Source organism: Melopsittacus undulatus, chromosome 4 (genome assembly GCF_012275295.1).
Source record: "Melopsittacus undulatus isolate bMelUnd1 chromosome 4, bMelUnd1.mat.Z, whole genome shotgun sequence".
NCBI classification, from domain to species: Eukaryota; Metazoa; Chordata; class Aves; order Psittaciformes; family Psittaculidae; genus Melopsittacus; species Melopsittacus undulatus.
This window is the reverse complement of record NC_047530.1, coordinates 1,346,876-1,369,316: the sequence shown is the minus strand read 5'-3', so window position 1 is coordinate 1,369,316 and position 22,441 is coordinate 1,346,876. Positions and strand designations below refer to the sequence as shown.

The window sequence follows — 22,441 nt, the reverse complement described above, 5'->3', positions numbered from 1 at the left end:
GGTGGGTGCAGGATGGGTGCTGGGGGCAGTTTTGGGTCCAGGGTGCAGTGATGGGTGTAGTATTGGATGTTGGGGGCAGTGATGGGTGCTGGGGTTCAGTGATGGGTACTGGGTGCAAGTGTCACATCATCCTGCTCCTGGTGCCTGCTGTGTCTCCTGTGTGTGGGTGCTGGAGCCCCAGCTTCGTGCATTAAAGGTCATTGACTGGCTCTAGATGTGTGTGTATGTATATACAGAGGTGTCCTACCCTACATATTCCCTATATCGGGAATGAGCTCCTCGGGATACGGGAATGGACTCCTCGGGATATAGGAATGAGCTCCTCGGGATATAGGAATGAGCTCCTGCTCCTGCTCCCATCTGTGTGCCCGAACGGGGCTGGGGATGCTCTGGATGTGTCCTGGAATGAACAGCGAGGACGGAATTCCCTCGATCCGCACCGGATAAACCGGAGATTCCCTCTGGGAATGACGCTGGAGCAGAGACGGGTCCTGAATAGGGGATCCCAGAGCAGCTCCAGAGCCTGAAGGGGATACAGGGACATGGAGATGGGATTGGGATGTGGGATACAGAGATGGGAATACCCCAGACCCCATCCCGACCCATTCCATGCGGGAATGCGGTGACGTCAGAGGGCGCGGTGACGTCAGAGGGCGCGGTGACGTCAGAGGGCGCGGTGGCAGAGGGGCGCCCCCTGGCGGCCGGGAGGGGCGAGGGGCGGGGCTTGGGGCGGGGTCACGTGTCCCCGCCCGCAGCATGGCGGGAGCGGCCCCGGCCCCGCGCGGCTCTCCCGGGGGGCGGCGGCTGCGGGAGGATGGGGTGAGGACAGCGACGTCTGCTGAGCAGGTGGGGGAGGGGATGGGGTGTGGGTGTCATGGGGCTATGGGGCTGGGCTATGGGGCTGGGCTATGGGGCTGGGCTATGGGGCTGGGCTATGGGAGCTGTGGGGCTGAGCTATGGGGCTGGATTATGGGGCTGGGTTATGGGGCTGAGCTGTGGGGCTGAGCTATGGGACTGGACTGTGGGGCTGGGCAATGGGGCTGCGCTATGGGGCTGCGCTATGGGGCACTATGGATGCTATGGGCTGGGCTGTGGTGCTATGGGGCTGGGCTGTGGGGTTGGGCTATGGGGCGCTATGGGGCTGGGCTGTGGGGCTGGGCTATGGAGCAGGGCTATGGGGCTGGGCTGTGGGCCTGGGCTATGGGGCTGGGCTATGGGGCCGAGCTATGGGGCTGGACTATGGGGCTGGGCTGTGGGGCTGGGCTATGGGGCTGCGCTGTGGGGCTGGGCTATGGGGCACAATGGGGCTGGGCTATGGGGTGCTATGGGGCTGGGATGTGGGGCTGGGCTATGGGGCTGGGCTATGGGGCTGAGATGTGGGGCTGGGCTATGGGGCTGGGGTATGGGGCTGCCCTATGGGGCTGGGGTATGGGGCTGAGCTGTGGGGCTGGGCTATGGGGCGCTATGGGTGCTATGGGCTGGGCTATGGTGCTATGGGCTATGGGGCTGGGCTGTGGGGCTAGGCTATGGGGCTGAGCTATGGGGCTGGACTATGGGGCTGGGCTGTGGGGCTGAGCTATGGGGCTGAGCTATGGGGCTGGACTGTGGGGCTGAGCTGTGGGGCTGGGCTGTGGGGCTGAGCTATGGGGCGCTATGGGTGCCATGGGCTGGGCTATGGGGCGCTGTGGGGCTGAGCTATGGTGCCATGGTCTGTGGGTGCCATGGGGCTGAGCTATGGGGCCATGGGCTATGTGTGCCATGGGGCTGGCCCTGGGGCTGCCATAGGGCCCGGCTATGGAATGCCGTGGGGCTGGCTCTGAGAGTGCCGGGCTGCTGTAGGGCTGGGCTATGGGTACTATAGGGTCATGGTGCCCTGGGGCTGGCTTTGAGTGTGCTGTGGGACCGGCCTTGAAGCTGCCCTGGGGCTGGCCCTGATGCCACTAGGCTGCCTTAAGGCCAGGCTATGGGGTGCTATGGGGCTGGCCCTGAGGGTGCTATGGGGTTGGGCTATGGGTGATCCCTGCCCCACTTCCTCCCCATGACAACAGCCAGGGCACCCATGTGGGTTGTGACGTGTCCCCATTCCCAGCTTGGGGTGGGTGATGGGGTCCCCTCTGCTCCATATGGATCTGATCCAGTCCCTGGCACTGGGATGATCCCAATGGTGTAAAAGGCAATGCTGTGTTTCCCAATCCATGCAGCATTCCCACTCATCCCATGGTTCCGGTGCTGTTTGTCCTCATCCCGATGTTTTCCATAGGGATTATCCCTGTTTGGGACAGCCCCAATGCCAGGTGTTAAACTGGGCTTGAAAGCAGTGTCCCAAATCCCATGTTTTCCATGGGGATAAGCCAGGCTCCATCTTTAAGCCTTGGCAAAGCTGCCCCATCTAATCCCGGCTCAGCTGCTCCTCAGCTCCTGTTAAGTCTCCCATAGGCTGAATGGGATCCTTGGTTTTCCCATTGCTTGGAATCCCTGGGAATGGGGCTCTCATATGGACTTTGTTCTGCTTCCATCCCGGATGCAGACCAAGGTGGAGGACATCGTGCAGGAGGTGTTTGATGCCTACAAGTCCAACCATCACATCCCACAGTGAGTTCCTATGGGATCCAGTCCCATACAGATGGGTTCCTATGGGATGTGGTCCCATTCGGATGGGTTCCTATGGGATGTGGTCCCATACGGATGGGTTCCTATGGGATCCGGTCCCACACGGATGGGTTCCTATGGGATCCGGTCCCATACAGATGGGTTCCTATGGGATCCGGTCCCACACAGATGGGTTCCTATGGGATGTGGTCCCACTCGGATGGGTTCCTATGGGATCCGGTCCCACTCGGATGGGTTCCTATGGGATCCGGTCCCACACGGATGGGTTCCTATGGGATGCGGTCCCACTCGGATGGGTTCCTATGGGATCCGGTCCCACTTGGATGGGTTCCTATGGGATCCGGTCCCACACAGATGGGTTCCTATGGGATCCGGTCCCACTCGGATGGGTTCCTATGGGATCCGGTCCCACTCGGATGGGTTCCAATGGGATGCAGTCCCACTCGGATGGGTTCCTATGGGATCCGGTCCCACTTGGATGGGTTCCTATGGGATCCGGTCCCATATGGATGGGTTCCTATGGGATCTGGTCCCACTCAGATGGGTTCCTATGGGGTCCGGTCCCACTCAGATGGGTTCCAATGGGATGCGGTCCCATACGGATGGGTTCCTATGGGATGTGGTCCCACACGGATGGGTTCCTATGGGATGCGGTCCCACTCGGATGGGTTCCAATGGGATGCGGTCCCACTCAGATGGGTTCCTATGGGATGTGGTCCCATACGGATGGGTTCCTATGGGATGTGGTCCCACACGGATGGGTTCCTATGGGATCCAGTCCCATACAGATGGGTTCCTATGGGATCCAGTCCCACATGGATGGGTTCCAATGGGATGCAGTCCCACTCGGATGGGTTCCTATGGGATCCGGTCCCACACGGATGGGTTCCTATGGGATCCGGTCCCACTCGGATGGGTTCCTATGGGATGCAGTGGCATCAGTGCCCTATCCCTGCCTGCTGCGTTCCAGGCTCATCCTGCAGCGGGAGAAGCACTTCCATTACCTGAAGAGAGGACTCCGGCAGCTCACTGAAGCCTATGAGGTGTGGGAGCTGCTGGTCCATGGGATGGGATGGGATGGGATGGATGGGATGGGATGGGATGGATGGGATGGGATGGATGGGATGGATGGGATGGGATGGGATGGATGGGATGGGATGGATGGGATGGATGGGATGGGATGGGATGGATGGGATGGATGGGATGGATGGGATGGGATGGGATGGATGGGATGGGATGGATGGGATGGATGGGATGGGATGGGATGGATGGGATGGATGGGATGGATGGGATGGGATGGGATGGATGGGATGGGATGGGATGGATGGGATGGGATGGATGGGATGGGATGGATGGGATGGATGGGATGGGATGGGATGGGATGGATGGGATGGATGGGATGGGATGGGATGGGATGGGATGGATGGGATGGGATGGGATGGATGGGATGGGATGGATGGGATGGGATGGATGGGATGGGATGGGATGGGATGGATGGGATGGGATGGGATGGATGGGATGGGATGGGATGGGATGGATGGGATGGGATGCGGAGCACTGTGTGCTGTTCCGGTGTCCTCAGCCTAAGAAGGAGGGGGTCACGGAGCAGGATGAAGCAGGATGTGCCCTACACCCCCCCATGGACCCCATTATCCCATTGATCCCACAGTGCCTGGATGCCAGCCGCCCCTGGCTCTGCTACTGGATCCTGCACAGCCTGGAGCTGCTGGATGAGCCCATTCCCCATTCAGTGGCCTCTGAGTGAGTACCAACAGCATCCCCCCCCCACCCCATATCCCACCCTATGGGAGCAGCGTGGGGACCCTCACCCTGCCCCATATCCCACCCTATGGGGGCAATGTGGGGACCCCCTCACCCCATATCCCACCCTATGGGGCAGCGTGGGGACCCTCACCCTGCCCCATATCCCACCCTATGGGGGCAGCGTGGGGGACCCCCCCACCCCATATCCCACCCTATGGGAGCAGCGTGGGGACCCTCACCCTGCCCCATATCCCACCCTATGGGGCAGCGTGGGGACCCTCACCCTGCCTCTGGGCTGTGCCCCATGTGATGCTGGGGGTGCCAGCTCCTCCTGTCCCCACACCAAAGGAGCTTTGTTCCTCCTTTGGCACCATCAATGGGGCCATTCTTGCTGCCAGCGCCTCGTGATGGGGGGGCAGAGAATGAGATAACCCCATCCTTGACCCTATGGGGGGGGTCCCATATGTGTTATGGGGCGTCCCCATTGATTCTATGGGTCACTGCCCCTCTCCTTTAGTGTCTGCCAGTTCCTGAGCCGCTGCCAGAGCCCCCAAGGGGGGTTTGGGGGGGGTCCAGGCCAGCACCCCCACCTTGCCCCCACCTATGCTGCGGTCAATGCGCTCTGCATCATCGGCACCGAGGAGGCATTTGGGGTCATTGATAGGTATGGATGGTGCTGGGGTATGGGGGGGTCCCCATGATGCTGGTGTGGGGCTGGGGGGGGCACAGGACACGTGTGGGTCCCCCCCACAGCACAATGGGTCTGCAGGAAGAAGCTGCTGCAGTATCTGCACTCACTGAAGCAGTCGGATGGCTCCTTCCTCATGCACATTGGGGGCGAGGTGGATGTGAGGTGGGTGAATGGGGTGCACTGGGTACCAGTGTGGGGCTGGGGTCACCATTGGGGTCCCAGTGCTTCCATCCTGTATCCCATAGGAGCGCCTATTGTGCCGCATCCGTGGCCTCCCTGACCAACATCCTGAGCCCGGCTCTGTTCGCAGGCACGGCAGAGTGGATTGCGAGGTGGGAATGGGACTGGGATCATGGGATCATGGGATGATGGGATCATGGGATGATGGGATGATAGGATGATGGGATCATGGGATGATGGGATGATGAGATGATGGGATCGTGGGATCATGGGATCATGGGATCATGGGATCATGGGATTATGGGATCATGGGATTATGGGATCGTGGGATTATGGGATGATGGGATGATGGGATTATGGGATGATAGGATGATGGGATCATGGGATGATGGGATGATGGGATCAGGGGATGATGGGATGATGGGATGATGGGATGATGGGATGATGGGATCATGGGATTATGGGATGATGGGATGAGGGGATGATGGGATCATGGGATCATGGGATGATGGGATGATGGGATGATGGGATGATGGGATGATGGGATCAGGGGATGATGGGATTATGGGATGATGGGATGAGGGGATGATGGGATCATGGGATCATGGGATGATGGGATGATGGGATGATGGGATTATGGGATCATGGGACCATGGGACCATGGGATGCAGGGAGCTCAAAGACCATCCAACCCCAACCCCTTCCATTAGAGCAGGATGCTCCAAGCCCTGCAGGGATGGGGCAGAGGATGCTCCTATGGGAGCTGCTCCATGCCCCCCTCCACCACCTCCCCATCCTTACACTGGGATACTGGTCCCATCCCATCCTCTCCCCATACAGGTGCCAGAACTGGGAGGGTGGCATCGGTGGCGTGCCAGGGATGGAGGCTCACGGTGGTTACACCTTCTGTGGCCTGGCAGCCTTGGTCATCCTCAAGCAGGAGCATCTCCTGAACCTGCGGAGCTTACTGGTGAGCCCAGTCCCACCCTCAGCACCATATGGGGCTCAGCCCCCCCCCAATGGCCTCATCCTGCTCTGTCCTGCCCAGCACTGGGTCACCAGGAGGCAGATGCGCTTTGAGGGTGGCTTCCAAGGTCGGTGCAATAAGCTGGTGGATGGATGCTATTCCTTCTGGCAGGCTGGGCTGCTGCCCCTGCTGCACCGAGCCCTGCATGCCAAGGGTGAGTTGGTTTGGGGTCCTGTGTTCCTCTGCCCTATAAATAGCATCTATGGGGTGAGGGGAATGAAGGTGTATGGGAAGGGAGTGAAGTGCAGTGATTTAGATGCATCAGGGAGGCTTTTGAGGCTTGGGGATGTGGAAGAAGCCCTTAGGAAGGGGGAATTCCCTCATTCCTGGCCCTTTCCATGGGTTTCACCCCATTCCCTTCCAGGTGATCCAGCCCTAAGCATGACCCATTGGATGTTCGACCAGTCGGCACTGCAGGAATACATCCTCCTGTGCTGCCAGTGCCCGGCCGGGGGGCTGCTGGACAAGCCTGGCAAGTGGGTACCAACCTTATGGGGTGATGGGGGCACTGCCTGGTTCCCTGCATCCCAACATCCCCATTCCCATCACCAGATCCCGGGATTTCTACCACACATGCTACTGCCTGAGCGGCTTGGCCATAGCACAGCACTTCGGCAGTGGGGAGCTGCACCATGAAGTGGTGCTGGGTACCCCAGAGAACCGCCTGGTAGGTGCTGAGCATCGCTCCGGATGCGGTCCCAGCACCGGGAACAGGCTCTGATCCCATTGTCCGGTTGTTATCCTACAGGCGGCCACGCACCCCGTGTACAACATCACCCCGGATAAGGTGGTGCGGGCGGTGATGCACTTCCTACAGCAGCCTATGCCCAGCCTGGAGTAGGGGGTACCCCTGGTGCCCCCCCATAGTGTGCACTGGTGCTGTGGTGCAGAGTGAGGGGCTCAGGGTGCCAGCAATACCAAAACCCTGTTCCTGGTGCTGATCCCGGTGCTGGTCCCATTGTATGGAATAAAGCCCCAAGGATGAGCTGCCCCATGTGCTGTGTGTGCAGTGGGGGAGCAGAGCTGCCCCCCATGTGCCATGCTTTGGGGTGGGAGGTGATGCTGGGCTCCGATCCCGGTTTCCCTTCCGGCTTTGGGAATATTGGGAAGTTCACATAAGGCTTTGTGGGGTTTTTTGTCCCATTTTATTCTTTAGAGTCTTATAGTAAAGGGAAGCCTCAACTTGCAAGACAACTGTGGGCAGTATGTACAACATACCTTAGATCCATGGAATGAATTGGCATCAAAAGGGGGATATGGGGTGGGGGGGGTTCCTATGGGGCAGGGAGGGGATGCTCGAGATCAGAGAATGCCATAGAGGGGGATAGGGGGACAGAGGAAAGGAAGGGGGGGTCAGGATGCACACAGAGAGCACCCAGCCTGGCTCTGTGCTGTGGAAAGAGGGGGTGCAGGTGTTGTGTGTGTGTGTATCCCCCCCCCAAATGCATTGGGGGCAGCTGGAATTGCACACGCAGAGAATAAATAGCGAGACCCCCCCCTTCCTTCCAGTGCTTGCCTGATGGGGGGGCAGGAGCAGCTCCCCTATGTGGGGCCTGGCCTTTTGGGGGGCTGGGGGGGGCTGCACAGCCCCAGTTCAGCTCAGGACTGCTGTGGTCCCGGGTATAAATACAAATGCTCATACAAAACCAGAAGGGAGGAGGACGAGGGGCTCGCTGGTTGTTGGGGGGGGGGTGATGGGGACACCTCCTTGGAGCCCCCCCTTGCCCCCCAAGTCTGTTGGGGCCCTGCCTGGCCGCTTCCCATCGGTTAGAGCAGGGAAAGGGCTTTGGGAAGCTGCAGTCCAAGAGCCTCTGGGAGAGAAGGGAGAGAGTCCTCACACAGCCATGGGGGGGGGTCCCTAACTGGCCTCCATGCGCAGCTTCTTCCTGCTCTGAGGCTCCTCGGGCTCCGAGTCGGAGCTGGAATCGGATCCACCATCGAAGGCGGAGATGGAGCTGCCCTTGGGGTTGGTGTAGAGGCTGTTGTCCGGCGAGGGGTAGGTGGCTTGGAGCTGAGCGCTGGAGCGAGCCTTCTCCAGCGCACGCACTGTGGGGGGAGAGCCACACAGCGTGTGTACCCCCCCATGGGTGTGTTATCCCTCTCTGTATCCCATGGGATTCCCTTTGCCCCATATCCCGTGGGAATCCCTTCCCCCATATCCCATGGGATTCCCTTTGCCCTGTATCCCATGGGATTCCCTTCGCCCTGTATCCCATGGGATTCCCTTCCCCCCTATCCCACGGGATTCCCTTCGCACCGTATCCCATGGGATTCCCTTCAACCCGTATCCCATGGGATTCCCTTCGCCCCATATCCCATGGGATTCCCTTCGCCCTGTATCCCATGGGATTCCCTTCACCCCATATCCCATGGCATTCCCTTAGTCCCGTATCCCATGGCATTCCCTTAGTCCCGTATCCCATGGGATTCCCCTCGCCCCATATCCCATGGGATTCCCTTCGCCCCGTATCCCATGGGATTCCCTTCGCCCTGTATCCCGTGGGATTCCCTTCACCCCATATCCCGTGGGATTCACTTCGCCTGTATCCGATGGGATTCCCTTCCCCCGTATCCCATGGGATTCCCTTCACCCTGTATCCCATGGGATTCCCTCTCCCAGTATCCCATGGGATTCCCTTTGCCCCATATCCCATGGGATCCCCTTCGCCCCGTATCCCATGGCATTCCCTTCGCCCTGTATCCCATAGGATTCCCTTCGCCCTGTATCCCATAGGATTCCCTTCGCCCTGTATCCCATGGGATTCCCTTCACCCCCTATCCCGTGGGATTCCCTTCACCCTGTATCCCGTAGGATTCCCTTTCACTGTATCCTTTGGGATGCCCTTCGCCCTGTATCCCATGGGGTACCCTTCACTCTGTATCCCACGCGATTCCCTTCGCCCTGTATCCCATAGGATTCCCTTCACCCCCTATCCCATAGGATCCCCTTGCTCTCACCCTGCTGCTCCAGCAGCGCGTTCTGGCGCTTGAGGTCGTCGATGTCCTGCTGGTGTGTGTGGTTTTTCCGGCGCATGTACTGGATGTACTCTGTGGCTTTGTCCAGGATTTGGGCCCGGGATGCCTGTTGCAATAGTGGGAAAGGACAACAAGAGAGATAAAGACCTTGTCCAATGAGGATCCAATGGGATTGTGTCCATCCCATCCCAACCGCAGCATAGCAGGGAGGGGTTTGCTGTGCTGATGGCACCGAAGAACAGCTCTTGGGTGAAGAGATGACTGTGACCTCCTGATGGAGCTGGATGAGGCTGAGAACTCATACATGGAATCATGGAATGGCTTCGGATGAAGGAACTTAAAGTGCATCCAACCCCAACCCCTTGCACTGGAGCAGCTGCTCCAAGCCCCTGTGTCCAACCTGGCCTTGAGCACTGCCAGGGATGGGGCAGCCACAGCTTCTCTGGGCACCCTGTGCCAGCGCCTCAGCACCCTCCCAGGGAACAGCTTCTGCCTCAGAGCTCAGCTCAGTCTCCCCTCTCTTGGGCAGGTTCAAGCCATTCCCCTTGGCCTGTCCCTACATCCCTTGTCCCAAGCCCCTCTCCAGCTTTCCTGCAGCCGCTTTAGGCACTGGAGCTGCTCTCAGGTCTCCCCTACACCCCTATGGATACCACAGGCACTTCCAAAGGCTGAACTCCCACTGCTCGGGACGTGCTTCCTGCCCTCGGAAATAGCATCAGGAACCCTAAACAACCCTAAACCTAACCCTAAGCCTAAGCCTAACCCTAAACCTAAGCCTAACCCTAAGCTTAACCCTAACCCTAACCTTAAACCTAACCCTAACCCTAAGCCTAACCGTAACTCTAACGCTAATCCTAACCCTAAACCTAAGCCTAAGCATAAACCTAAGCCTAACCCTAAGCTTAACCCTAACCCTAAGCCTAACCCTAAGCCTAACTCTAAGGCTAACCGTAACCCTAACCCTAATGACCTGCACCGCTCGGGACGCGCTTCCTGCCCTCGGGAATGGCATCAGGAGCCCTAACCCTAATCCTAACCCTAACCCTAACTAACCCTAACCCTAACCTTAACCCCAACCCTAACCCTAACCTAACCCTACCCCCAACCCCAGCCCCCAGCACGCTCCCCAAACTCACCTTCTCCCCCTGCAGGGATGGGACCGAGTCCCGCAGGCTATGGAAGCTGTCCTTGATGTGGTCCCTGCGCTTGCGCTCCAGCGCGTTGTGATGGGCGCGTTTGTCCGCCTGGGATGGATAACGGGATCATGGGGGTGGCACCATAGGGATATGGGGGGGATCCATGCTCTGCTATGGGATAACCCTTTGGGGTCCGGGATGGACGGGATAACAGGATCATGGGGGTGGCACCATAGGGATATGGGGTGGATCCATGCTCTGCTATGGGATAACACTTTGGGGTCTGGGATGGATGGGATAATGGGATCATGGGGGCGGCACCATGGGGATGGGGGGGGATCCATGCTCTGTTATGGGATAATCCTTTGGGGCCTGGGATGGACAGGATAACGGGATCGTGAGGGTGGCACCATAGGGATATGGGGGGGATCCATGCTCTGCTATGGGATAACCCTTTGGGGCCTGGGATGGATGGGATAACGGGATCATGGGGGTGGTACCATGGGGATATGGGGGGGATCCATGCTCTGCTATGGGATAACCCTTTGGGGCCTGGGATGGATGGGATAATGGGATCATGGGGGTGGCACCATAGGGATATGGGGGGGGATCCATGCTCTGCTATGGGATAACCCTTTGGGGTCAGGGATGGATGGGATAACGGGATCATGGGGGTGGCACCATAGGGATATGGGGGGGGATCCATGCTCTGCTATGGGATAACCCTTTGGGGTCCAGGATGGATGGGATAATGGGATCATGGGGGTGGCACCATGGGGATATGGGGGGGATCCATGCTCTGCTATGGGATAACCCTTTGGGGCCCGGGATGGATGGGAAGAGCCTCGGGGGTGTCTCAGCATCCAATGGGAAGGATGCTGATCATGGGGGTTTTGGTTCCTGTTGCTTCTCCCTTGGAGGTTCCTGCTGCCCCCAAACCCCCCCCCAGCCATGGGGCACAGCCCATGGGTTGCACCCCACACCTGCATCCAGCCCCATAGATGTGAGTCCCAACCCTCACTGCCCCACACCAAGAGCCCCAAAAAGCTCTCCCCACATCCCCAGCTCCATCTCCCTCTGGATCCACAGCCCCAAAAGGGGGCTCCTATCCCCAGCCCCACAGGTCCCCTCCTAAGAAGCTCCCCAGGCCCATGAGTGTCCCCTCCCCACAAGGCTCCAGCCTCACAGATCTTCCTCCTACAAGACCCCCAACCTCACATGTGCCCCCTCCCAGCCCCACAGGACCCCCCCCGTAAGACCCCCAGCCCCATGGGCATTCCCATAAAGACCCCATTCCCAAATAAACCCCTATGAAGACCCCCAGCCCCACAGATTCCCCCCCCCCTCCAGGACACCCCCAGCCCCACAGATCCCCCCCCAAGGAGACCCCAGCCCCACAGATCCCCCTCCCAGAACACCCCCAGCCCCACAGATCCCCCCCCAGGAGCCCCCAACCCCACAGATCCCCCACCAGCCTACCCCCAGCCCCATAGATACCCCCCATAACCCTCATCCCCACCGTTCCCCCCTCACCACCACCCCAATCCCCACATGAGCCCCATAGAAGACCCCCACCCCATAACCCCCCCCACGTGACACCCCCAATCCCCCCTCCCCCCCCCCCGTTGGCGCAGGCGCACTCCCCCCCCCACGTGCTTACCGCAGACTGGAACCTCGGCTGCTCCTCCTGAGGGGGGGGGGCCATAAACGGGACGAGGAAGAGGAGGAAGAGGAACAGAAACCAAACGTTACCGGTTCTATCGCATCCCGATACCCATAGGGAATCAATGGGGATGTGGGGGGGGGGTTCCTATCGCTCTATCGCGATAGAGGGGCCCGACTCACGTCGCTCTCCACCTCGATGTCATCGTTGTCGCTCATCGCTACCGGCCGGGCCGCGCCGCCACAACAACAGCGCGCAGTGCGCAGGCGCGGAGGGGAGCGCCGGGAGCCCCCACCTCCCTGGGGCGCGGGGGATTGTGGGGGTTGTAGTTTAAAGGAGGGGAGGGGTAAAGGGCGCATGCGAGGTGGGGACTACAGCTCCCGGCGTGCACCGCGCCTGAGGCGCGGTGCACGCCGGGAGCTGTAGTCCCCACCTCAGGGGGGTGGTGGGGCTTTAATGCCATTCATGGAAGGAGGAGAACGGAGGTGGAGGTGGGAAAGGCTTTATTGAGGTATGGGGGGGTTAAAAGGGGATGGGGAGGTTGGGGGGGGCTATGGGGCTGGTTATGGGTCCGGCTTGAGGGGATTTAGGCTTGTTTGGGGGGGCTGTGGGTCTGGCTGTGGGTCCGGCCTGAGGGGCTTTAGGCTTGGTTGGGGGGGCTATGGGTCTGGCTGTGGGTCCGGCCTGAGGGGCTTTAGGCTTGGTTGGGGGGGGCTGTGGGTCCGGCCTGATGGTCTTTAGGCTTGGTTGGGGGGGGTATGGGTCTGGCTGTGGGTCCGGCCTGAGGGGCTTTAGGCTTGGTTGGGGGGGGGCTATGGGTCTGGCTGTGGGTCCGGCCTGAGGGGCTTTAGGCTTGGTTAGGGGGGCTGCAGGCCTCCCTTGTGGGGGGGCTATGGGGCTGTCTGTGGTCCGGCCTGAGGGGCTTTAGGCTTGGTTGGGGGGGGATATGGGTCTGCTGTGGGTCCGGCCTGAGGGACTTTAGGCTTGGTGGGGGGGGGCTATGGGTCTGGCTTTGGGTCCAGCCTGAGGGGCTTTAGGCTTGGTTAGGGGGGGCTATGGGTCCGGCCTGAGGGGCTTTAGGCTTGGTTGTGGGGGGGCTATGGGTCTGGCTGTGGGTTTGGCCTGAGGGGCTTTAGGCTTGGTGTGGGGGGGGTATGGGTCTGGCTGTGGGTCCGGCCTGAGGGGCTTTAGGCTTGGTTGGGGGGGGCTGTGGGTCCGGCCTGAGGGGCTTTAGGCTTGGTTTGGGGGGGCTATGGGTCTGGCTGTGGGTCCGGCCTGAGGGGCTTTAGGCTTGGTTGGGGGGGGCTGTGGGTCCGGCCTGAGGGGCTTTAGGCTTGGCTGGGGGGGGCTATGGGTCTGTATGTGGGTCCGGCCTGAGGGGCTTTAGGCTTGGTTGGGGGGGGCTGTGGGTCTGGCCAGGGGTCCGGCTTGAGGGGCTTTAGGCTTGGTTGGGGGGGGCTACGGGTCCGGCCTGAGGGGCTTTAGGCTTGCTTGGTGGGGGGCTATGGGTCTGTCTGTAGGTCTGGCCTGAGGGGCTTTAGGCTTGGTTAGGGGTCCTGTGGGTCTTCATAGGGGCTGCATTGCATCTCAATGGAGTCTTTAGTCCTGCCTGGGGGTGCTGCAGAGGGACCTATGTCAGCTTGAGTCTTTGGTTGAGGGTTGAGGACTCCCTTTCCCCATAGAGAACAATGTGGGTCCACCCCAGTGCTGTAGCAGTCCATGGTACCCTAACCCCTCTGCTCCCCATCCTCTGTGTGCTCCTCCTGCTCTTCCTCTCCATCCCCATCCCCCTCAGACCCCGTCTGATCCGAGTCCTCCTCCTCCAGGTACCGGTACCCCCGCATGCGGTGGTGCGGGCGCGGGATGCGGGGCAGGCGGTACTCGATGTGCTGCCCCAGCTGCTGCTCCATGCGCAGGTATGTGCCCACTGACAGCACCAGTGTCACCAGCAGGATGGACAGCTTGGCCTGCGCCATGGCAAAGAGGGGTCAATGTGGGGCTGCACCCCATAGACCTATAGGGAATCCCACCATGGGGCCCTACCGTGGTTACCTTCATGGGGAGCTCTGACCACAGGTAGACGGTGAAGATGGCCAGGGCTTGCCACCAGTGGTAGATGGTGAAGATGAAGTCCTGGCGTTCCTTGTTCTTGTACAGCATGCCCAGGAGGACTGCGATGGAGCAGAGCTGCTGTCAGCATCCCCCTATGGGTCACTATGGGTCCATCCTGCTCCTTGTCAGCGTGTCCAAGGGGGTGCCATGAGAGATGCTCCCATGCGGGGACAAGGGAACCACACTGTGACCCTTCCTGCTACTCACTGCTGATGCTGGTCTTGTTGAGGGCGCTCCCCGTGCCCCATAGCGCGGCGATGCTGTAGAGCAGTGGGGCCTGCCCCACAAGCCGGGGCTCTGGTGCCCAGCAGAACAGCGTCACCAGGAGGGCAGCGTGGATGAAGGCTCCGGCCAGCAGTGGGATGTGCCGCTGCAGGCGCAGCATGCACAGGGCCAGGCTGGAGCAGGCTGAGGCTGACAGCCCATAGGCCATAAGGAGGTAGGACAGCTTCTCCAGCCCTAGGGCACACACCCCATAGTTCTGCATGGGAAACGGGGTCGGTGTCAATGGGGTTGTCCCTGCTCTGTCACCTCCCCTCTGTCCCCATCCATCCCTACCAGGGAGAAGCCAGTGCAGACAAAGAGCACCTCGAAGCCGCTGTAGATGAAGCTGGGGAAGAGGTGACGCAGGCGATAGTCCCTCATGTGCTTGAAGGGCAGCTGGAAGATGTTCCCCCAACCGATGCTGCGCAGGTCGATCTCCTCCGTGGGTCGATAGGCTGCACCACAGAGCACCAGGACCTGTGTATGGGGGGTCATGGAGCACATCAGCCCCACTGGGATGGTTTGGGGTGCAAAGGAGCTCAGCATCATCTGGCACCAGGACCTGTGTATGGGGGGTCATGGAGCACATCAGCCCCACTGAGATGGTTTGGGGTGCAAAGGAGCTCAGCATCATCCGGCACCAGGACCTGTGTGTATGGGGGGGTCATGGAGCACATCAGCCCCACTGGGATGGTTTGGGGTGCAAAGGAGCTCAGGATCATCTGGCACCAGGACCTGTGTGTGGGGGGGGATCATGGAGCACATCAGCCCCACTGAGATGGTTTGGGGTGCAAAGGAGCTCAGGATCATCCGGTTGCAGCCCTCCTGCTGTGGATCATAAAGCACGTGGAGGATAACAGGGGGATGAGCACAGTCAGCACCAGAAGGGCAGGTCCTGCTTGACCAACCTCATCAATTGACCTGCTGGTGAATGAGGGAAAGGCTGTGGACATTGTCCCTATGGAACCTAGGAAAGCACTGATACGGTGTCCCACAGTGTTCTTCTGGCCCAACTGGCTGCTCATGGCCTGGACTGGTGGATTCTCTGCTGGGTAAAAGCCTGGCTGGATGGCAGAGCACAGGGACTGCTGGTGAATGTTGTCACATCCAGTTGGTGACAGGTCAGTGGTGGTGCTCAGGGCTCGGGGCTGGGGCTGTTTGAGATATTCATTGCTGATCTGGATGGGGGGATTGAGGGCACCCTGAGTCACTTCAATGACACCAAGGGTGGGATTTGATCTGCTGGAGGATAGGGAGGCTCTGCAAGAAGGATCTGGCCAGGCTGGATCCATGGGTTGTGGTCAATGGGGTGAGATTGAACCGGGCTCAGTGCTGGGCCCTGCTCTGGGGTTGGGAATGCTCCAGGCCTGGGAAGCTGCTCATGGCAAAGGAGCTGATGGAGCCAAGCAGGAGCCAAGGAGCCCCCAGCATCCTGCACCAGCACCAGTGCAGGAACAGGGCAGGGATCGGGCCCCTGTGCTGGGCACTGGGGAGGCTGCAGCTCCAATCCTGTGCTCAGCTCTGGGCCCCTCACCCTAAGAGGGGCTGGATGGGGCCAGAGAAGGGCAATGGAGCTGGAGCAGGGCCTGGAGCACAAGAGATGGGGAAGGGCTGAGGGAGCTGCGGGTTCAGATGGAGAAGAGAAGGCTCAGGGGGGACCTGATGGCTCCTCCAAGTGTCTGAGAGGAGGATGGAGCCAGGAGGGGCTGAGCTCTGCTCCCAAGGAACAAGGGATGGGACAAGAGGAAACAGCCTCAAGCTGCACCAGGGCAGGTTCAGATGGAGCTGAGGAACAATTCCTGCCCCACAGGGTGCTCAGCATTGGAACAGGCTGCCCAGGGCAGGGCTGCAGGCACCGGCCCTGCAAGGGTTTAGAAGAGGTGTGGATGTGCCTCTTGGGGACATGGTTGCACTGGATGATCTTAAAGCTCTTTTCCACCCCGGTTGCTTCCATGATTCCATAGGGATGATGTCCCTTGCCCAGCTCACTCACCAGCAGCATGGCGAGGAAGGCAGCCGCCATCAGCACACTGTCCACCACGATGAGGTTGACGCTGCGGGGCAGGCTCTGCAGCACCGTGGTGTTGAAGCCAGGCAGTGTGCCATGGCTCAGGGTCCCTGTTGGGGGGCACACACCATGGCTCCTCCCCATCAGGAGGTCCCCATGCCACCCCATGGCACCACCCCATGGCACCGCCCCGTCCTCACCGCAGTGCTTGACGCCAAAGAGCGTGTGGTTGAGCTGGTAGAGGTAGTTGTTGAGGAAGAAGAGCATGGGCATCTGAGCACAGACGAAGCTCAACTGCAACACAGGGAGCAGGAGATGCTCAGCACCATGCTGTGCACCACATCCCATTCCCTGTGCCAGCACTCACATGGAAGAAGGCATAGAAGATGCTCTGGAAGATGATGATGTAGGCATCGCTGGCCCCTCGTGGTGCCCGCTGCTCCTCCTTGTAGTGGACGTGCTCGTGGTACTTCTGGGCCATCCTATATGGCACCATGGGTCAGTTGGTGTCACCCACCCCAGACCCACCCCACTCCTGCCTACCTGGTGATGTAGCTGCCCATGGAAGCCCAGAGGGGCACGATGGCCACCCCAATGGCCACGGCGGAGGGCACCAACGTGTAGTAGCGCTCCCAGTAGTTGCTGGAGACGAAGAAGGCGTAGATACCCACAGCGAGGAACATGGCCCACTTGATGCCGAAGAACCTGCCAGGGATTGGAGAGGGAAGCACAGATTCCCATTGGGAATGCTGTTGGGCAGCATGGGGAGCGCTGTACCTGATGAGGACAGGGGTGTAGAGCAGCGCGGCAATGGGGGTGACGTTGATGCCCATCAACACCTTGCGGTCGATGTCCTCCAGTTGGATGTTGCTGTACTTCACCTCCCGGTAGGTCTCATCATAGTGCAGGATCAGCTGCATCTGCAGCAGGCCTGGGGGGGTCCAGAGCCTGTCACCCCCACCCTGACCCCCCAAAGCACACTGGGGGTGTCTGAGGAGCAGCAGGACCATACCCAGGTACACCCCATAGGTGAGGGTCCCGGCCAGGCTGGCGGCCACCACGTTCTTGATGACCCCAAGGCGCTTGCGGCGGAAGAACTTGTGCTCCTCTTCCTCCTCGTTGTAGTCGGGGTGAGCACCCACAAAGTCATCCAGCTGGGGGGGCACAGGGGATGTCAACCATTGGGGGGGGACACCTCCAATGGGACCCTATGGGGGCACCCATAGGGATCTCACCTGTGTCTCGGTGCCCTCAGCACCCAGTCTGTCACCCACCACTGCAGTGCCTGCGGGCTGGGACACACTGGGGTCCTTCTGCATCCTGCCTCTGGGGGGCTGCATGGGGCAGGTAGGGGGGTGCTGTTGGCAACCCCCGAGTGCTGCACCCGTGGCTTGGGTGCCCCCAGAGGTGAACCCAGTACCCCCAGACCTGCACTCAGCACCCTCATCCCCTGCACCCATGTGCTTTGCAGCCCCAGACCTCAACCCAGCACCCCCAGACCTGCACCCTTGTTCTTTGCATCCCTGTGCCCAGTACCCCCAGACCCTTCACCCAGCACCCTCATCCCTTGCACCCATGTGCCCAGCACCCCCAGACCTGCACCCTTGTGCTTTGCATCCCTGCACCCCTATGCCCAGCACCCTCATCCCCTGCACCCATCTGCTTTGCACCCCCAGACGTCAACCCAGCACCCCCAGACCCTGCACCCATCTGCTTTGCACCCCCAGACCTGAACCCAGCACCCCCAGACCTGCACCCGTGCGCTTTACATCCCTGCATCCCTGTGCCCAGCACCCCCAGACCTGCACCCCTGTGCCCAGCACCACCAGACCCTGCACCCAGCACCCTCATCCCCTGCACCCATCTGCTTTGCACCCCCAGACCCTGCACCCCTGTGCCCAGCACCCTCATCCCCTGCACCCATGTGCTTTGCACCCCCAGACCTGAACCCAGCACCCCCAGACATGCACCTGTGGACTTTGCCCCTGCACCCCAGAACCTGCACCAGTGTCTTGCACCCCCATCCCCGCACCCAGCACCCACATGCCCTATACCCAGCACCCTCATCCCCTATACCAAGCACCCACAGCCTCGAACCCAGCACCCCCAGCCCCGCACCCATGTGCTCCCCCCCCAGTACCCGCTCCGCTACCGGAGCCCGGGGCGGGGCAGGAGCTGCTTCCTCTTTCGATGGGGCGGGCGGGACGGGGACGCTTAAAGGGACCGATCCTGCACCCCCAGCACCCTGACCCCTGCACAGCACCCATTGAACCCTGCACAGCACCCTGACCCCTGCACAGCACCCATCGAACCCTGCACAGCACCCATTGAACCCCAGCACCCTGACCCCTGCACAGCACCCATTGAACCCCAGCACCCTGACCCCTGCACAGCACCCATTGAACCCCCAGCACCCTGACCCCTGCACAGCACCCATTGAACGCTGCACAGCACCCATTGAACCCCCAGCACCCTGACCCCTGCACAGCACCCATTGAACCCTCAGCACCCTGACCCCTGCACAGCACCCATTGAACCCCAGCACAGCACCCATTGAACCCCCAGCACCCTGACCCCTGCACCGCACCCATTGAACCCCCAGCACCCTGACCCCTGCACAGCACCCATTGAACCCCCAGCATCCTGACCCCTGCACAGCACCCATTGAACCCCCAGCACCCTGACCCCTGCACAGCACCCATTTAACCCCCAGCACCCTGACCCCTGCACAGCACCCATTGAACCCCAGCACCCTGACCCCTGCACAGCACCCATTGCACCCCCAGCACCCTGACCCCTGCACAGGACCCATTGAACCCCCAGCACCCTGACCCCTGCACAGCACCCATTGAACCCTCAGCACCCTGACCCCTGCACAGCACCCATTGAACCCCCAGCACCCTGACCCCTGCACCGCACCCATTGAACCCCCAGCACCCTGACCCCTGCACAGCACCCATTGAACCCCCAGCATCCTGACCCCTGCACAGCACCCATTGAACCCCCAGCACCCTGACCCCTGCACAGCACCCATTGAACCCCCAGCACCCTGACCCCTGCACAGCACCCATTGAACCCCCAGCACCCTGACCCCTACACAGCACCCATTGAACCCTGCACAGCACCCACTGAACCCCCAGCACCCTGACCCCTGCACAGCACCCATTGAACCCCAGCACCCTGACCCCTGCACAGCACCCATTGAACCCCCAGCACCCTGACCCCTGCGCAGCACCCATTGAACCCCCAGCACCCTGACCCCTGCACAGCACCCATTGAACCCCAGCACACTGACCCCTGCACAGCACCCATTGAACCCCAGCACCCTGACCCCTACACAGCACCCATTGAACCCTGCACAGCACCCACTGAACCCCCAGCACCCTGACCCCTGCACAGCACCCATTGAACCCCCAGCACCCTGACCCCTGCACAGCACCCATTGAACCCCCAGCACCCTGACCCCTGCACAGCACCCACTGAACCCCCAGCACCCTGACCCCTGCACAGCACCCATTGAACCCCAGCACAGCACCCATTGAACCCCAGCACAGCACCCATTGAACCCCAGCACCCTGACCCCATCCCCATCACCCCCATCTCTCACACCAGGCCCCGCTGTGGGTGCTCCAGCCGTGGGTACTGGGTGCTGCTGGGTCCCTCTCTCACTTCCCCATCCCAGCCTTGGGCCGTTTGTGGGTGCGGGGCCGGTTCAGGGGTGACCAGACACGTGTGGGTCCCTGCGGCACCCAGACCCGGTGCTGGGAGCACCCATGGGTGCGTGGCCAGCCTGGGGTGCCCGGGGGCAGGGAGGGACCCAAGGTGACGCTCTGGCATCATGATCATGGGGACCGGGGCAGGATCCGGCCCAGCCGGTACCGGGGGATGCCTGGGGTTCAATGGGTGCTGGGGTCCAATGGGTGCTGTGCAGGGGTCAGGGTGCTGGGGGTTCAATGGGTGCTGTGCAGGGGTCAGGGTGCTGAGGGTTCAATGGGTGCTGTGCAGGGGTCAGGGTGCTGGTGGTGCTGTGCAGGGGTCAGGGTGCTGTGCAGGGGTCAGGGTGCTGAAGGTTCAATGGGTGCTGTGCAGGGGTCAGGGTGCTGGGGGGGTTCAATGGGTGCTGTGCAGGGGTCAGGGGGCTGGGGGTTCAATGGGTGCTGTGCAGGGGTCAGGGTGCTGGGGGTTCAATGGGTGCTGTGCAGGGGTCAGGTTGCTGGGGTTCAATGGGTGCTGTGCAGGGGTCAGGGTGCTGGGGTTCAATGGGTGCTGTGCAGGGGTCAGGGTGCTGGGGGTTCAATGGGTGCTGTGCTGGGGTTCAATGGGTGCTGTGCAGGGGTCAGGGTGCTGGGGGTTCAATGGGTGCTGTGCAGGGGTCAGGGTGCTGGGGTTCAATGGGTGCTGTGCAGGGGTCAGGGTGCTGTGCAGGGGTCAGGGTGCTGGGGTTCAATGGGTGCTGTGCAGGGGTCAGGGTGCTGGGGGGGTTCAATGGGTGCTGTGCAGGGGTCAGGGTGCTGGGGGGTGCAGTGTAATGGGGCATCCCCATGATCCCATTCCCATTTCTGATCCCTGTTCTCCCTTTAGGTCTCCAGTGATGTGAGGCATCCTCTATGGGGCCAGCGGCTTCTTGGGGACCACTGCATCACCTTCTATGGGGCCAGTTCTGGTGCTGCCATTGGGGTGCTGTGGGTGAGCCCCATGGTGCTGGGGATGTGAAGCAGGGCACCTATGGGGTCCCCATGGGTCAGGTTGCCCCTGGGTCCCAGCTCCATGGGTGTTTATGGGCACCCCATGGTTCGTGGGACCACAGGAGACCCCCAGGACCACTGTCCATGGAGGGGAGGTCCCATCCCATGCCTTGGCCCCATTGCCAGCCCCACAGAGGCGGGGCCCAGCCGTGCCCATCGCTGCCCATGGGGCCTGGCCACCAGCCCCATAGCATTTAGGATCATCCCCCTGAGCATCAGCAGCACCTCCAGCTCCTCTGGCCACTGCTCAGCCCCACAGGTGAGCACTTTGGGGTCCCATGGTGGTTGTGGGGCACCCCTCTGGGGGGGTTCCCTTGAGGGAGGGTGGGTGCATTGGGGCATGGAGATGGGCAGCTATGGGGCTGCAGATCGGCCCCACAGCTCCTGGTGGACCCAAGTGGGCTGTGGGAGTCCCAGTGTTGGCCCACACTGAGGTTCTTGTGGGTCCCTATGGGTCAATGTGGGTCGCTATGGGTCAATGTGGGTCCTTGGGGTGACCCCACAGCAGCAGGGCCATAGGCTGGTGCTGATCCCGGGAATGCCAGGCATGTCCCGCCGGGAATACCGGAGCTGCTCCGGGATGAGTCAGCCCAACACAGCCCCAAGCAGCAGCTTCACCCTCCGGAGGTGCCATAGGCAGCTTGGGATGCAGGTGACTCCTTCTGGGATCCATCCGGATGCACTTCCATCCATCCCAGTGCCTGTTCCCAGTACAGACCAGCAGCTCCTCCCAAGCCCTTGGCATGCAGCAAGCCCTGGAGCTCCCGGACTGTGGGAAGTGCATCCCTGTGTGCAGTGATCCCGGGAATGCAGCTGGATGCAGTGGGAGCAGCACTGGGAGCATCGGGAAGGGACCAGTGATGAGCAGTGCTGGATGGTGAGTGTGTGGGGTTGGGGGGCAGGAGGGAGACATACAGGGTAATGGGGCCCCTGTGCTGGTGCTGATGATGGGGGGCAGGTTGGGGGTCCAGGGGCCACCTCATCCCAGCAGCTCCCGGGGCTGGGAATGCTGCTGAGGATGATGATGGTGGTGATGGGAATGGGAGCATCAATGGTGATGGGAGAGTGTGAGGCTGGGATGAATGGGAGTAGGGGGGGGGGTCTGGGTGCTCTGCCCTCACCCCATGGTGCTGGGTGATGCTGGGGTGATGATGGGGTCCATGGGTGCAGGGATGAGACAAGGGAATGCCGGGATCAGTGCCATGGAGGGGGCACAGGGAGCACTCCCTGCCCAGTTTGGGGTGATGTGGGGCTGCAATGGGGCT

General features: G+C 61.0%; 3 protein-coding genes and 1 long non-coding RNA gene across 7 annotated transcripts; 2 read left to right on the top strand and 2 right to left on the bottom strand.

Annotated features, from left to right (window-relative positions):
• Positions 1 to 729: 729 nt before the first annotated feature.
• Positions 730 to 7,267, top strand: FNTB (farnesyltransferase, CAAX box, subunit beta). 2 transcript variants are annotated; one of them, XM_034061530.1, is made up of 12 exons: positions 730 to 846; positions 2,528 to 2,592; positions 3,581 to 3,653; positions 4,280 to 4,371; positions 4,892 to 5,038; positions 5,144 to 5,227; positions 5,311 to 5,397; positions 6,086 to 6,215; positions 6,294 to 6,426; positions 6,637 to 6,748; positions 6,825 to 6,939; positions 7,021 to 7,267. In XM_034061530.1, the coding sequence occupies exons 1-12, from the start codon at positions 757 to 759 to the stop codon at positions 7,111 to 7,113; spliced, it is 1,221 nt and encodes a 406-aa protein (XP_033917421.1). In that variant the 5' UTR covers positions 730 to 756; the 3' UTR covers positions 7,114 to 7,267. The 2 variants fall into 2 exon arrangements, with proteins under 2 accessions (XP_033917421.1, XP_033917422.1); XM_034061531.1 differs by having other exon boundaries at positions 735 to 819.
• A 133-nt stretch (positions 7,268 to 7,400) lies between these two features.
• Positions 7,401 to 12,373, bottom strand: MAX (MYC associated factor X). Of its 2 annotated transcripts, none has more exons than XM_034061586.1 (5): positions 12,230 to 12,373; positions 12,045 to 12,071; positions 10,385 to 10,492; positions 9,231 to 9,360; positions 7,401 to 8,318 (listed from the first exon to the last, which is right to left on the bottom strand). In XM_034061586.1, the coding sequence occupies exons 1-5, from the start codon at positions 12,263 to 12,265 to the stop codon at positions 8,131 to 8,133; spliced, it is 489 nt and encodes a 162-aa protein (XP_033917477.1). In that variant the 5' UTR covers positions 12,266 to 12,373; the 3' UTR covers positions 7,401 to 8,130. The 2 variants fall into 2 exon arrangements, with proteins under 2 accessions (XP_033917477.1, XP_033917478.1); XM_034061587.1 differs by having other exon boundaries at positions 9,231 to 9,354; positions 12,230 to 12,367.
• A 125-nt stretch (positions 12,374 to 12,498) lies between these two features.
• Positions 12,499 to 15,016, top strand: LOC117436036 (uncharacterized). Its single transcript, XR_004549536.1, has 3 exons — positions 12,499 to 12,558; positions 13,874 to 13,963; positions 14,721 to 15,016. It is a non-coding gene; the product is annotated as an uncharacterized lncRNA (long non-coding RNA).
• Positions 13,589 to 17,773, bottom strand: UNC93B1 (unc-93 homolog B1, TLR signaling regulator). Of its 2 annotated transcripts, XM_034061513.1 has the most exons (11): positions 17,667 to 17,773; positions 17,444 to 17,585; positions 17,209 to 17,362; positions 16,975 to 17,136; positions 16,799 to 16,913; positions 16,632 to 16,725; positions 16,417 to 16,541; positions 14,718 to 14,900; positions 14,367 to 14,640; positions 14,100 to 14,218; positions 13,589 to 14,014 (listed from the first exon to the last, which is right to left on the bottom strand). In XM_034061513.1, exons 1-11 carry the CDS (start codon positions 17,769 to 17,771, stop codon positions 13,775 to 13,777), a joined length of 1,713 nt encoding a protein of 570 aa, XP_033917404.1. In that variant the 5' UTR covers positions 17,772 to 17,773; the 3' UTR covers positions 13,589 to 13,774. The 2 variants fall into 2 exon arrangements, with proteins under 2 accessions (XP_033917404.1, XP_033917403.1); XM_034061512.1 differs by having other exon boundaries at positions 16,975 to 17,362.
• Between the last annotated feature and the right edge of the window lie 4,668 nt (positions 17,774 to 22,441).

What these genes read in the sequence shown, in the direction of transcription:
- FNTB (XM_034061530.1), top strand. Translation starts at nt 757, where the DNA reads ATGGCGGGAGCGGCCCCGGCCCCGCGCGGCTCTCCCGGGGGGCGGCGG. An exon ending in TCCAACCATCACATCCCACA is followed by an intron (nt 2,593 to 3,580) that starts GTGAGTTCCTAT and finishes GCTGCGTTCCAG; the next exon opens with GCTCATCCTGCAGCGGGAGA. An exon ending in TGAACCTGCGGAGCTTACTG is followed by an intron (nt 6,216 to 6,293) that starts GTGAGCCCAGTC and finishes TGTCCTGCCCAG; the next exon opens with CACTGGGTCACCAGGAGGCA.
- MAX (XM_034061586.1), bottom strand. Translation starts at nt 12,265, where the DNA reads ATGAGCGACAACGATGACATCGAGGTGGAGAGCGAC. An exon ending in CATCCCTGCAGGGGGAGAAG is followed by an intron (nt 9,361 to 10,384) that starts GTGAGTTTGGGG and finishes TTCCCACTATTG; the next exon opens with CAACAGGCATCCCGGGCCCA. An exon ending in CGCGCTGCTGGAGCAGCAGG is followed by an intron (nt 8,319 to 9,230) that starts GTGAGAGCAAGG and finishes CTCCCCCCACAG; the next exon opens with TGCGTGCGCTGGAGAAGGCT.
- UNC93B1 (XM_034061512.1), bottom strand. Translation starts at nt 17,771, where the DNA reads ATGCAGCCCCCCAGAGGCAGGATGCAGAAGGACCCCAGTGTGTCCCAG. An exon ending in TCTGCACTGGCTTCTCCCTG is followed by an intron (nt 14,641 to 14,717) that starts GTAGGGATGGAT and finishes TTTCCCATGCAG; the next exon opens with AACTATGGGGTGTGTGCCCT. An exon ending in GGTCAGAGCTCCCCATGAAG is followed by an intron (nt 14,015 to 14,099) that starts GTAACCACGGTA and finishes GCCATGGCGCAG; the next exon opens with GCCAAGCTGTCCATCCTGCT.